Source organism: Neopsephotus bourkii, unplaced genomic scaffold, assembly GCF_033783945.1.
Source record: "Neopsephotus bourkii isolate Nb327-2 ecotype Australia unplaced genomic scaffold, CSIRO-AGI_Nbou_v1 NB_518, whole genome shotgun sequence".
Taxonomy (NCBI): Eukaryota; Metazoa; Chordata; class Aves; order Psittaciformes; family Psittacidae; genus Neopsephotus; species Neopsephotus bourkii.
Genome location: NW_026901019.1, coordinates 1,848,105 through 1,862,797, shown reverse-complemented (window position 1 = coordinate 1,862,797; position 14,693 = coordinate 1,848,105). Strand labels below are relative to the sequence as shown.

Genomic DNA, 14,693 nt, shown 5'->3' with positions numbered 1-14,693 from the left:
TGACCAGCAGGTCGAGGGAGGGGATTCTCCCCCTCTACTCTGCTCTGTACCTTACAGTCAAGCATCCAGCTCTGAGGACAGCAACACAAGAGGGACATGGGCCTTTTGGAGCAAGTCCGGAGAAAATTCCTATCCCAAATAATGGCAATTCCTAAACTATTTTTATATATATATATATATGAAAAGAGTATAAACAATGGTTGTGGATGAATCAGGGAAAATAAATAGCATGTAATAGGATGAGCAGGGAGATTGGGAAGGGTAATCCCTTTAATGATTGTTTTAATTGGGACCCTGAAAGCTAACATATGCTTTTGTGCCACAACATGGCAGTTCATACATACTGATACTCCAGAAATTCCAGGTTTTAAGCCAGCTGTATTGTTTACCTAGCAGTAATATCCTGCAACGTTGGGCATCATTGGTATGGCAGTTGTGTATGTAAACGGTGCCAGAGTATTTTGCTTTGCTATTAACTCAGCGAGGCCACTCAGAAATGACAGTGGAAAATGCCGAGGTAACAGCTGAATTCTGGCAGAAGTGGATTACCTCTAATGGGAATGTGTTTTCTTTTGCTGAGATTGATGCTTAATTCCATCTGTGCTGGAAAGAGATTGTTCATCCAGGCAGAGAGCAAAGAAATGTACAGTGGTGGATTACTTCTTTCTCAGATTCCCAGTGATTTCAAATGCCCAACAAGTAGCAGAAGAATTGGGTGGATAGTCTGTTACATTAAAGATAAGAATAAGCTCTGTGTGTTTGTGTGTGTATGATTTATTTTAAGGGTATTTGATGTCTTTATTTTGAATAATTGTCATCATACTTAGCCTTCCAGAAATACTTGCATGAAATAAATAAGCTGTTTCCTAAATTTATGTCCATTTGATTGTCTAGCAAGATACCATGACAAGGTAGTGTACATGTGATGCTTTTTAGAAGGATTTCTGTACTGCAGAAGGATTACTATACTGCAGTATAGTACATTATCTTCATTTCAAGCATAATTGTGATTCTTGTCTGTTGGTTGTTTGCCCGGAAATTCATGTTAGAGCTTCGTGGAGTTGGAGATTTGCATACCAATGCCTCTCACGTTATATGAAATATCATTTTTCTGTATGAAAAAGTGGTGGTATACTATAAGCCTAGAAACAACATGCTTTCTCCTTCCTAACATAGAACACACCTATGAAAACCAAATTCCATACGTGTATGTAGAGCAGACTTGTACAGAAGGTAGGAAGAGAACAGTTATGCAAGTGAAGGAATAAACATGGCATTTTTGTTATCTGGATTTGATAAATATAGTTTGGGAATGGTAGGGTGAAGAGTGGTGAGTCAGTTATGCCTGGTCATCCCTAGTGACTGAAAATAACTTGTTATTCCAACCCTTTTATCCCTGAGCTCCATCCTCTCCACATATTTTTGTATTTTATTTATAGCTCGACCAGCTTTTGCTTTGCAATCTGTAAAATAACCCTTCAGAGCCAGGGAGGGAAGACCAAAGGGCAGCAGCCCCCAGGCAGTCTTGCGGATGGAGGCACTGGGTTGACCTGTTCCCCGTTGCGATGGCTGCGTCTTCCCCTTCCGTCATCTGCTCAGAGATGTGTCTTAAATGGGTAAACTCATTTCCTGCAGTCATTAGTTGGTTTGTGTTGACAGCAGTACTCAGGAGCCATGTGCAGTGCTTCACATGAGCTGCCTGTGGCGCTGGTAGCATCTGGGTTGGAGGGCCCATGCTCAGGGATGTGGCAAGACAGAGTAAAACCTTAATGGAGGTTGTAAGCTGTTCCAAAATGCATGAAATCCATCCCCACAGCCCATACTTGTATTTATCCCATAAAGCATAGCTGTGCAAACAATGCCTGCAGTAATTATGAGCTAAATCTATTGTATTTTGCTTTGGCTCAACATGTGCTTAAGTATTTTTGTACAGTTTAATCCGTGAACTAAGAATCAGTTTAGCACTGAATATATCTTAATTTATAATATACATCTTGATCTGCTCTTAGCTTTCCCAACTTTCCCACAGCACTTCTGCTACCATAACTGAACTACACTGTGTCTCCCTTCTTGTATTAGCTCAGATTTGGTTTGGAGAGGAGGAAGGGAGCTGGCAGGTTTATTTGCTGAAGAAAAGGGGATCCCTTGTATTCAAATAGAAGAGGATAGATCTACTTCTGCCATCATAGTACCACTGGTTCATATCTTACCCAAGTGCCATCCTAGGACACTTGCTGTAGCTTGCTGGCTCTATTGCCTTCTAGGTATATGGCAAAGGGCTTTGTAATGCTTAATAACCAGGCTGAATATCAGCTCTCACAAAGAGGCTGTAGCTACAAGAAAGGATGTAGTCTTTGGAGGCATAAAAATGAAAACCAAGTGGGCACGTTAGCACTAGATGTCTGTGTATGGACTTAAAGAGGCCATTTTGGAAAACTCTACCTAGTTCCAGCACCCACACTTTGAAAAGTGTGATGGAATATTAGAAGAGATTCAGAGAGCTCAAAAGGGATTTGAGCTTCTAAAAACATGCTTCATTTTGACATTTCAGAAGCTCGGTAGGTTTACTTTGTTCAGGAGCAACTTCTGTGGCTAGCAGACCAAACAGACACTTACCCACGTGAGCAGGAACAGCTCTTTAGTTTAACCAAATTATATGGTCAGCAAGTAAAAGTATAAATGTAACGTACACATACACATACCTCCCTCCCATTAATTAAAGGAATTGCCAATCTCATGTTAAAAGCTTGAAAGCATTGTACATAAGCTCCTGTGGCCTGTGTTATTCAGGAGATCAGATTAGGTGATGATAACATTCCTGTCTAGTCGTAAAATAATTAAAGGAGGTGTTTGCAGAGATTTCAAAGTCAAGCAGATCCCCTCCCTAACAACTTCAGTTAGTGGTATTGTTTTACACATTAATGAGAGGTGGCATTAGGCTGTAGAACTATGTGATTTAAATGTATTTATCAAATGAGTTAAGTGCATGTAATGATTGCTGATAGCTATGAGGGCATCCTTATATCTCTTGATCTATGCACTAGCCAGGCTGGAGGTACCTTGTATATCCCAGTAGTCCTCTAACTCCTCTACAGGGTACCCAGAGCACATTTCCTTCCTGCTGGGGAGCAGGAAGCAGCCAGGGCTCCCCCTTCCCCAGGCTCCCACCCTCAAGGACAAGAGGTGCAACTTCCTTAACTCTTTGTGTTGGCAGGTGGAAGGTCTTCCTCTCTCCTTGTATCACAACACTGGTGAAATTCAGAGAGCTAGAGAAAGAATTGTATGCAAGATCGCTCTTGTCTGTTAATCAAGGCCAGCATTATCATTCTGTCTCTTTTTGTTTGCTTATTTGATGGCTACACTTACCCAAAAAAGATTTCCAATAACTACTGAGTTGAAAGTACTTTAGATTAACCCTGGTGGACACCGCTGCTTTAAAGAGGGCTGCCTGAAGTTCTACATCTTCACAAGGATGATACTTCCCCATAGGGGCTGTACATCTTTGAAGCTACTCCCTCCTGTTACAGTATCCTCAAAGAAAAATGACTCAAATCTCAGGGGCTAAGACAGTAATATTTCCCAGTAAGCAGTTTTAGATGGCTTTGTTTTAATGTCCAAAGATGTATCTTTGTTTCAAAGGTAATGTACAGTACTCAGATATAGTGAACCATAGCTAGTTTCTTCTACTTGTTTCCATCTCTGCCTTGATTATGTTGCTGATCAGTTTATTTACAGAAATGCCAGGCATCCTCCTGTAGAGTTTCCCAAGGACGTGTATATAAAGTTAAGGATATTAAGGGATGGGTCAGGGAGTTGCAGCCAGTGTATAAAACAATAGCCTGGAAATGTAGAGCTGTGTGATGAAGGAACCAGTTATATTATGGTGGGAAGTGAAATGAATGGGCCTCACACATTGGTTCCACTTTTCACAGAATAGGTTATTTAAAGGTGGTCATGATTATTTTGCTGTGAGAGCATCTCAGTCTACCTCTTCCCATTCTGGCTCAGCAGCTCAATGTGCTGTTCTGGGATGTACTGTGGTTAAGAATAGCATCTTCTCTGCTGGATCAGTGCGGGGGAAGAGACTATAATCCTTGTAAGATTTAAAGTAATGTCAATGATAGCTAAAGTAGGACAAATTACAGCTGCTGAGATCCTTGCTAGGAATGGAAATGGATAATGGCACTGTTAATGCCAAGGAGAATTGGCTGTCTATTCACCTTCCAGACTGCTGAGAGTCTGAGCAGTTCATTGCATGGATTTGCCTAGGGCCCATCCTCATTTTTGGCTCACTGGTGGCCATTTTGGCTTTAAAAGCTTCTGTTCTGAATCATCATTTTGGACCATAGTCACTGCTTATATAGATCCCCTTGTTTCTCAGAGAGCTTGCTTAGCATTGTGCAGTCCAGAGTATGAGCAAGAAAGTGTCCTTGTCATTGACGTGAACCAGAACTGAGGAATGAGCACTGCTCGAGCCCCTGAGCCATGCTCATAGCAGAGGGTAATAGGTCCATCCCCAACCAGCCCACTTACTCCTGATTATGTTGTGGGGCTGAGCATCACTTCTAGCAGTTTTCAACAACTGCAGCTCCCTTGCAAAGTTCTTGTTGTGAATGTGTTTAGAAGAAGCTGAAAATAGTTTAATCCTGCCTTTTACATTCATGCTGGGGTTTTTTTCCCCTAAAATACTGTGCTGACATGGTACTACTGAACACACGCAATTAAAAGTAATTTTCGGTTTATTTTGAACCTGTTAAGAGGCTGATGGTTGTGAGGTTTTTGTAATAGGTTGAGAGATAACATGTTTGTCAGCACACACGCAAAGGAGCACAGGGGTACAAGGGCAGGCAGGGCAACCCCAAAACCCAGATGGACAAACAGAACCTCTGTTCCAACTCAGTAAGGGCTGTAATGGGGAGCTGCAGACTGTGAGTCAATAGGAGAGGCTCCTCTCCATCACCTTACAGACTGAGGGGCCTTGCTGCTTGTGGGACTCATTAGAGGATGCCCAGGAGGAGTGTTTATGGATTGTACAAGATTTATTTATGGGATATTTAGGGAAGGAACCAAAAGTGGGAAAATGAGTGGTTCAGTGTGGTTTGGGAGGAGCAAGTTTGGGAAAATAGAGAAATAAGGAGTAAAAAGGGGTGGTCCCACGTAACTGGGGGTGGTCAGTAGACTTGCCTGGATATGCCTTGCACCTGATCAGCCCAGCCTGCCTTGTCTTCTCATTAAACCCTATTTTTAACTGTTTCCTGGGGTAAGGGAACTCTGTGGTTGTGCATGTGAGGGCTACCAGATGCTGCAGCTTCTAACATAGAATAAAAATCCCGATGCAACAGCTGGTGTAGTGAAAGAAAACGTCCTCATTTTAACATGTAAGTGTTTTTGAAAAGAAAGTATCTTTCCGTGATTTGGTCATGAGCCTGGTACATTCTTCCTGTGCCACCTCTGAGTGCAATGCCCAAAGCAACCAGCTGTGCATTGGAATTGCTTGAAGTAATGTCATGTATCAACAGAACTTGAAATAGAAATAACTTTGATTGGAGCACAGAAAGAAAAGGAAAAAGTGTTTAAAAAGAAAAGGAACACTGCTTTTGAGGCATTTTATCATCCCAAAATGGAGACCGCCTCTTGGATTAATCATCATCTGTATGTTATGCAGTTAATAGCTGCTTAACCACAGTTGCACATAAACTTTATCTTCACTCCCAAGCACTGTAGCAAGGTTTCCTTTCATGAAGTGCTTTTATAAAGCATAAGACAGAAGAGTGTTTAGCAGTATGAAGGATATATGGTTGTACTACTGCAGGAAGAAGTTCTTGAGACTGTGAAGCTACTGAAACTGGTGTGTCTCTGTCCTGAAGAGCTGGACTACCTCCCTGACATCTTAGCTTTAATGGCAGTTTCATAGCTTAACTAGATTTCATATGCATAACTGTGAACATTACTCAGTTTCTTCTGTCCTTCATCCCTTCCTCAATGAGATGTGGATAAAGACGATCCCTTAGATTTCACTAAAAACATAGCAATAACTGGTTTGTCCACCAACAGATTCTGTGACCTATGAACAAATACACTTGCTTACTTCATTTTTTACCCACTAGAGCAGAGTGATGTGGCTTCCTTTAGGGCAATTTCTTCTTACAATGTGCAGAAACAGGTTTTTAAAAGTAGATCTTTAAATTCAGGTGGGAAATCAGTGACTGCCTTGCATCTTCACTTTCCTTTGCTGGTTGACTGCCACCTTGCTATTGATCTGCTGTTAGGTATCTTCAGACTGCAGAGGCAAGAAGTTTAAGTTCAGAGGGAAATGGAGACAGTAAAGATGCTCTAGGCAAGGATGTAGGCTCAGAACTGCTTGATTAAATCTAGCCTAAGGGAATTTTGTCCCTGCTCACAAATGGTCTACCTTAATCTGCTACGATAACTTTTCTTCTTTTTTGCAGGTTTCCTTGTAGCACATTTAGCAGTGGTGCACGGATCCTGTCTGTATTGAAAGATGCCATTGATAGATCAGCAGAGACTCATAGAATCATAGAATGGTTTGGGTTGGAAGGGACCTTAAAGATCATTTAGTTCCAAGATCGTGCAGAACCCTTTTGTTCAAGTGTGTGGTGTGGTTCCTGCAGCTTTACTGCGCCTAACACTAGCAGGGCATGCTTCTTTCAGCAGCTGTAGAAAACTGATTGAAGCTGGCCCTCTCCACATGCTTGCCTTGCTGGGGCATTAAAGCTTCAGGCTGCCATTTGTGTGGAGTTTTTAAATATGTATGACCCAAACAAGGGGCCTGTTGAGAAAGGCTCTAATCCTCTTGCATATGAAATCTGGTATTCTGGTCTTCTCTCTTTCTGATGTTCTGTGCTTTCAGATATGCTAAATCTACCTTTGAAGTTTCTTTTCTTCTTATGTAAAATACACTTTCATAGGTGAACCTTGCAGCTGGGCATTAGGAGATAGTGGTTCAAGTTTGGACACACCGGTTCATGTAATCATCCTTTGCCTTGGTTTCTGCATTTGTAATCCAGAAAGGGTAATGTCCACCCTCCTCTGCGTGGCTTTTTAAGCTTTGTTCTGGGGGACTAATTTAGAAGCCACAGTGTAGTGTGGGCCTTCTGCAGTCTGGTGTGAAGCCCTGCTGGAAGGTGTCTGTCTGGGGATGCTACAGATCCATAAGTAACGAGCAGAGGCTTCCCCATTTCTGATCAGGAATTCACGGGAAGAGTTATATTTACCTGGTGAAGAGATCAGACCAGCTGTGTGTGTGTGTGTGCAGGGAAGCCTCCCAGTTCTGCCAGTGCCACTTGTACAGAGTCAGAAAATCTGTGTCTTAAGCAAATCTGATGACTTACTGCCTGTGGTCTGCATGCCAGTGGTCCTTATGAGTAATGCCTTGGTTCTTCAAGAACATTTGCAATGGCAGACTAACGGCCATTGCAAGACACAAATGACTGCATGGTGAGTGAGAAACCCACTTGGCCAAAACCTCATCTCATAGAAGACTTTTTTCATACAAGGCTCTCAGGAAGGCTGAACCTTTCTGGCCTCCCTCTTGCGCTGAAGTGCATAGGTTTTATGTGCCACTAGGACCTCAGGAGCTATAGACAGATTATAAGAGATGGATATATCTTAGAGGCATATGTAGCAGCCCTTCGCCTGGCTGGGCCAGGAATTAGGGGATGTCTGTCCTGTAGGATGACTGTAATTCCTTTTGAAGTATTTGGTGTAGGGGGAGGAAAAATGCAAGCAGTTCTCAAAATAAAAATGCTTTGTGCTAAGGTGCAGCAGGCTGGCTATCATTTCCTTCTGTAAGGACTGGGTTTCCAAGATATGTTCAGTTCTGGACTGAGGTCTGACAGGTTTTATCTGTGCGGAATACAGTGATTCTCTGCTTTGATAGAATGTGATCCCATCGCTGGACAAAAGCTGGAGTATTGAGTTTGCTCTGATAGACCTCTTAGGAGCCATACATAGCTCTTTAAAAACCCAAACAACCTGCTGCAAACCTGTCCAAGAGAGATTGCTATAAGACAGCAGAGTTATAAAATACTCTGAAAGGCTGAATAGGGTTTTTCCCCCTCTTGTGATATTTGGAGTTGAACTTTAGATACATCATTTTGAACATGGCCTTTTAAAGTAACTTTCTGTTCTGTCCCTGTCATCTTCAGAGCTGTAACAGAAAGACAAAATGCCAAGGGAGGGGAGCAAATGAAAAGCAGGAGCAGGGCAAAAGAGTAGGTGTTGATCATCTTTGCAAGAGGTGACATCAGCTATGAGAACTAAAGTCTTCAATCGCTGCAACTGGCGACAGCTTTTAGTCTCCAATTCTATTTTGCCCTGAGCCAGCCAGGCAAATAAAAACAGCAGCATAAATCACTGCTGGCAGAACTTCACAGTTATGCAACATCCAGTGCACCAGGCACCTATTTTTAGATCAGTTTTACACTAGCAGAATTTACTTTATGAAATCTAAAAAGAAAGTCTGGTCAGAGGCCGGGGGATAGCGAGGGCATTTAGAGAATGCAAAATGTAAAAACACCTACTACAGAGACGCACAAAGTGTAACAATCCTTAGCACAAAGATAGCAAACCCCACTTTGGCAATACTGATACCCTTTCAAGAGTGTTGGCTTGATCAGGTGTGGTAGTAAGGGTTAGGTTTTTAATAAAGAGGGGGTTTTTATCAGTGTTTGCTTGAATTTCTAATCCAGAATTGCTGTTTAAATGTTAACTATACTCACTTAAAGCTGGGCTTCTCTACTATTTATGCTGTACTTTTGTCTTTACCAGATCTGGGATGCAGTAAGCAGCAGCTCACCTCCTTACAGTAGCGACTGGGCATACTTAGAGCAATCATGTTAATTGGAGTTCTCTGCAAAGCTGGCTGAGCCACAGAGATATTCCTCATCCTTTATGAGATACCCTAGATTTAATGAGCTCCTGATACTTAGCTGGTGTATGTTTCACCTATGTTTTCTCAGTCTTCAATGGATTAGGATTGTGTATGCTGCTTGCTCCAGATCAAACTGAATCTTTTTCAGTGTTCACAGGAACATACACTAAATCATATTTCATTAGTTAAAAGCAGTTCCATCTTGCAGCACAGATATGACTAACTGAAGATCAGTCTCACATACTGTGCTCTTTATCCAAGAATGCATACGCATATTAGCATCTTCTCTCCTTTAAACTGGATTTTAAGCTCTTACTCACTGTTGTAATTCCAAGCTAGTTTGTACTGCGTACAGTTTTGTTCCCAAAGTTTCTTGCTCAGATTTGGAACAGATAATGATTGGGAAATGTTTGGCTTTTCAGAGATTTTAGCAGATACAACATACTCTGCATAGCTAATGTACCTTGGGGATTTCTGACACAATTTGGACAGTTTTCAGTCACGCCTTGAAGTGAATTAATGTTCTGACCATTGCATGATCTGTACTGATTGTTTTCTTTCCCCTCTGAACCTTTCTCTAGGTGACAATCTCGATGCCATCCATGACATAACTGTGGCATACCCCCAAAATATTCCTCAGACAGAGAAGCACCTTTTGAATGGAAACTTCCCAAAGGAGATTCACTTCCACGTCCAGAGATACCCCATAGAGACAGTCCCCATTTCTAAGGAGGAGCTGCAGCTTTGGTGCCGGAAACGTTGGGAAGAGAAAGAGGAGAGACTCCGACACTTCTATGAAGGCGGAAAATGCTTCAGTGCAACAGGGCAAAGCATTATTCCACCATGTAAATCTGAGCTCAGGGTCCTCGCGGTCAAGTGCATCTCACTCCTGTATTGGACGGTGTTCCCGCTGGGTATGCTTGCACTGCTGTACCTCTACAGCTTTGCACAATGGTATTTTGCAGCCATGATCATCTTTTTTGTTGTGCAGCAAAAGATATTTGGTGGGCTGGAACTAATTGAACTCGCTTGTCATCGATATTTTAAAAAGCAACAGAAAATTCATGACATGAAAGTAAAAACCAATTAGTTCTGGGGTAGAGAAAGAGGTAAAAATGGGTGGGTTTGAGATGTCCTGTGAATTTTATGCACAGGGAAGAATTTTTGCATGAGAATTGTCTTTTCCTATTGCCATTGTTAGACATTTGCACTTGATTCTGTGAAGAGAAAGAAAAATGTTAGTGACTGCTACACGTGAAAATGGTAGTTTTTATCTCTGAATGTAATTTCAACACTGCTCTTGCAAGCAGCTAGCAACTGCGTCCTGCTGTAATTAGCAAACAAATTGCTGGATTATTGAACAATCATAAGGACATTAATAAATGTGACATGCACTGAACTTTGATGTAGAAACCCAAGCTGTCCAGCTAAGAGAGACAGATGTATGATTTCTGTATGACCATGTTGTCATGAAGTAAGCACTGGGTTTGGAAATGATGTTTTGATGGTAGATGGAAGGAGGAGAGGTTGTTTCTTTTTTCTATTTCAAGTTTTCAGGCTTCTTATTTTAAAACAGTATTTTTGCATAAGCTTTTCCAAACACTACTGAACCTACCGCTATTCCACCACACTGGCTTGGTCACTAGAAGGATTTTTAAGCTTTGCAGTCTTGTGTTGTAGTACAGAAAACAGTGCTGGCTTTGCCTCCACTTAAGTCTCAACTGATTATTTCATAGACCTGTGCAGCTAAGTTTTGATTTCTCACTGTTCCATACTGTTTTCATCTCCCTGATAGCTGTGGGAGACTTGTTCTACTGTAGTACCCAGAGCTGTGGGATAGGGGAGCTGTTTTTTTGTTGGTTTATTGTTTTCTTTTCCTTGTAGAGGCAAAAATAAGCGTCTGTCTGTGAGTAGCTGGCAGATGTTTCTCCAAAAGTTCTCCTCGTAGACACTGTTTGATTGAAAACATTTTAGTTATTTTTCAGGCTAGGCAAGATACATTTTTTTTGAAGCATTTGTTTTGATTTTTACATTGCTTCCTTAGGCATTTCAAGAGTCCTTGTAGATGATCAGGAAGACTGCTTGTCCCATGTGTGTCAGCCAGACTGGTTGAAATGCATCTGATGCAATGGTTGTCTCTTTACAGACACAAGGGATGGGTTTCAGACTTAGCGTAGCACAGGGAACTTGAGCTGCACCTTCCTTTGCGGTATTGATTGTCTGATGCCATCAATGCTTTTCTTCCAACCTCCTTTGCAATCGCTGGGAACTTCTTTTGGGGTTCCCATTATAACACTTGCCCCTACTTTCATGACATTCAGAAAATCCAAAGGCTTAAACTCAGACAAGGCACTTCCAAGCATGTTCCTTGTCATATATAATAAGCATAATATTCATGCTCACATAATAAAAGACCTAAACATTGCCAGCACTTCAGGGGCACTTCAGGTTAGATTTGGATTTAAACCTCAAAACTGTTAGACCACTTAATCAACTGTATTGCTATAAAACCTTCCCGACTTACTCAGCATTTGTTGTTTATTGCATGAAGGCTTGGTTGAGCTAAACCGAGATGGCCTGGCTCCATCTGTTGGGTGACATTGCCATGAAATGTGAAAGCACAGAGACTGATGAATATCTCAAGCATTGGGTCAGCATGGGAGACACATCTGTTTTCTTCTAAATTACAACGCTAAGCATGTCTGTCTAATGTGTTTGTATCAAGGACCATTTCTTGAACCAATCACCAGCTTCTATTCAACCGTCCCTTGCAAGGTGACACGTATTTTTTAATCTCTGTTTCTAACAACATTGTTTATTATGGGGGAAGTACTTGAAGCCACCTGGGTTACTCTGGGTTTTTTAATCCCCTTTTTCAAGAAATCTAGGTTTATATTTAGGGTTATGTTTCTTAATGTTTTTTTCATATTGGTATTTGATGACTGACAACTGATATTTCATTGTCACAAGTGGAAGGATGCCCTTTCTGCACTATGAGGGCTTTTTAAAGCAGAATTCTGTGATATCAGAGGCATGGTTGCAGCTTAAATCTTCATAGCCTGGTTCTGCTTCGCCTAATACTCTGCTTTGATGCAGTTCCTAGCACATCAGGTAACTCGTTGCAAGGGAAAACCTAAAAACCTCATTTATGGTTAATGCAGGGGAGACCCAAAAGGCTTCTTCTAGTCTGTTCTGAGCCACAGCTGTGCTTTCATACCAGGAGTAACCATGGCCAGCCTACTCCAACAGCCTTAACACAGTCTTCAGGAATGACTTTGGAGAACAGGTTATACATGTTGGTGACATAAATACCAGCTACACTTACTTCAGTCAGTCAGAGAACTTTGTGGTACCACCAAACGTATCAGAAAAGTCAGTGTGAATCTTGGGCATGGAGCAGTGGGAGATTTTCATCTGTATGTGATTAGATGCAATCCATCATTGACTCTTACAAGGGGTTTTCTCCCAGCTGGAGCCAAACATACAGTGTGGTGAACATCCTGCAAATCTGTAATTCATCCTCTTCTCACTTGTATTTGGATTAAAGAGGAATGATCTTCTTGTCAGCTGCTAATATCACATCTGCAGTGCCTGACTCCATGATGTGGGGCAGCACATGGTAAGTGAAGACTCGTCCTCTCACAGGCAGGGGTTTTGGCTTTGTGGCTGACATAGATTTTCAGATTATGTGCATCAGTTTCCATCTTAATCAGAAATACAAGATGGGAAGAGAATGACTAAAACTGAAAAAGCTTTGTGGATATAGGAACTTCTTTGTTTACAAAGTGGTTAGGGAACTGGGGAAAATCTTTCCAGGAATGCTTTTTTCCCTCTTTGGTCAAAATGTAGCTCTTTGCTCAAAAGGTTCTTAATATACACATTTTTTTCTAGACTTTTTTGTTCTTACACTTTTTCCCTCTTCAAAGTATACTAAGATGGCACTTAGGGACATAGTTTATTGGTGGACTTGGCAGTGTTAGGTTTACAATTGGACTCAATGGTCTTAAAGGTCTTTTCCAGCCTAAATGATTCTATGATTCTATGCCAGGTAAATCATTCAGTGCTGTTGGGTTAAAGGTGCTAATACTCCAAGAATCACACACACCCCTCTTCCATGGGATGCAGTTGGCACCAACAGTCGTCTCACTCATTAGTTCACCTCCTCTCATAGTCCCAGCAGCAGCAGTGCTCAACAGCAACTGCCCTGTCTATGGGACTTACAGGTCTTCCTAGGTCTTGCTTACATCATTTGAGATCAGTGACGTGCTTTAAAGACACTACTCTTGTTTGCTCAATCAGATGTTTCCTCATCAGCATCAGGGGTTTCTTACTCTCTGCTCAGAAGGTTGAAATCCTGCCGTCTGTGTGTGTCATATGCGTAGTGGGATGTCAGACCAAGACATTTCTCTCTTGGTTTCAAAGCTAAAAGGCCCAAAGCTGGTCTGAAAGGTGTTGTCTTCATCATACAGGCATAGTTCCCGATTTTATGCGTTGCATCAATCTGTGTTAACAAAGATCTGTGTTTTTATAACTTGATTTTATATGTACACTCAGTGAAAGGAAACACCAGGATACTACAAACCTACAGAAAGCCTTAGTTTTCAGAGTTCACTGATTATATTAGAATGGTTTAACCATGTACCAGTTACTCTACAGCAACAATAAAGACCTGAAGCATCAAACGTTTAACTTTGCCATTTTCCTTGTACTGCATGACATATTCTGTATGGACTCATAAAGAACAAACTTTGTTTTCAATCATATGCTGTGTCTTGGGCAGACGGGTGTCTGTTTGGGTGTTCAACCTATGGTTTATGGCTATTGGGGCAGTGTGACTCCCTTCTCTCCATGGGAGGCTGGAAAGGGGCAGCTGGCTGTACTCTCTTTTCTACCCTCTTCATGTAATGGAGACCTTTGAGTGTGCAAGAGGTACATCTCACTTTGAACCTGCTTTACTGCTTAACCACTATTGTTAGTAAGCTGTGGCTGGAAAGAGTGTTAGGTAGTGCTGTGTAGGGAAGTCCTCCATTTTAGCTCTATCCTGTTAAAACCCATGTAATTACTGACACAAGAAATGAGCTGTTGCAAGTTGCACGTTCTTTAGTGTAACATCGGATCACAGGCTCCTTAATTTCTCTCTCCATTGAGGGTTGTGTTTCCAAGGAGCTCTTGTGCTCCCCATTACCTAACAGGAAATAGCCTTGCTGTGACTGCCACAGCCCTATAAAACACCTGCATCTCCAGCAGGCAGCGTGTGGCAGAAAGACAAGAAGAAACGGATATCCTGATAGCAGTTTTTACAGCTGGAGGTGGTAATCTGCAGTGCCTACATATCCTCTGAGCCTTCAAATCAGTTCCCACAAGTCCAAATGAGCCATGCTCTGTATTGAGCGGCCGTCACTTCCTCCTTGTTCCCTCAGAGCACAAACATGCAATGAAAACATAGATTTCTCTGTCTTACCTGCCATTATAGCAAATGATAGTAACGGAAGCCAAAGCTTTCACCCTCCAGCTGCCCCAGACACCTCCTTTGCTGTTCAATACAGCAGGGAAAAGGTTGTCTTAAATTCCTGAGGACTTCGAATCAGATTGCAGGCTGCCTCAACCAGAAGTTATTCCCTGGAGTGGGGAGCACAGTCTATGCTCATAACGTGCTTGAGTGACTCCCATCCTGGAGAGGGTTTGTGCTGAGGCACCGGGGAGGCAGAGCTCACCTCTGTCCTTACTGGGCCTCTCAGAAGCCCCAGCATCTTCAGCAGAAGCGGAGATGGGCTCTGAATTTTTAAGGGGATGTCTTTGG

General features: G+C 42.0%; 1 protein-coding gene across 7 annotated transcripts in view; it reads left to right on the top strand.

Moving 5' to 3' along the window:
• Positions 1-13,575, top strand: part of LCLAT1 (lysocardiolipin acyltransferase 1) — a 118,267-nt gene extending 104,692 nt beyond the window's left edge. For all 7 annotated transcript variants that reach the window (XM_061350542.1, XM_061350538.1, XM_061350543.1 and 4 more), the window contains one exon: positions 9,475-13,575. In XM_061350542.1, coding sequence (XP_061206526.1) covers positions 9,475-9,983 — 509 coding nt within the window. In that variant the 3' untranslated portion in view covers positions 9,984-13,575. The remainder of the gene's footprint in view (positions 1-9,474) is intronic.
• Positions 13,576-14,693: the final 1,118 nt, after the last annotated feature.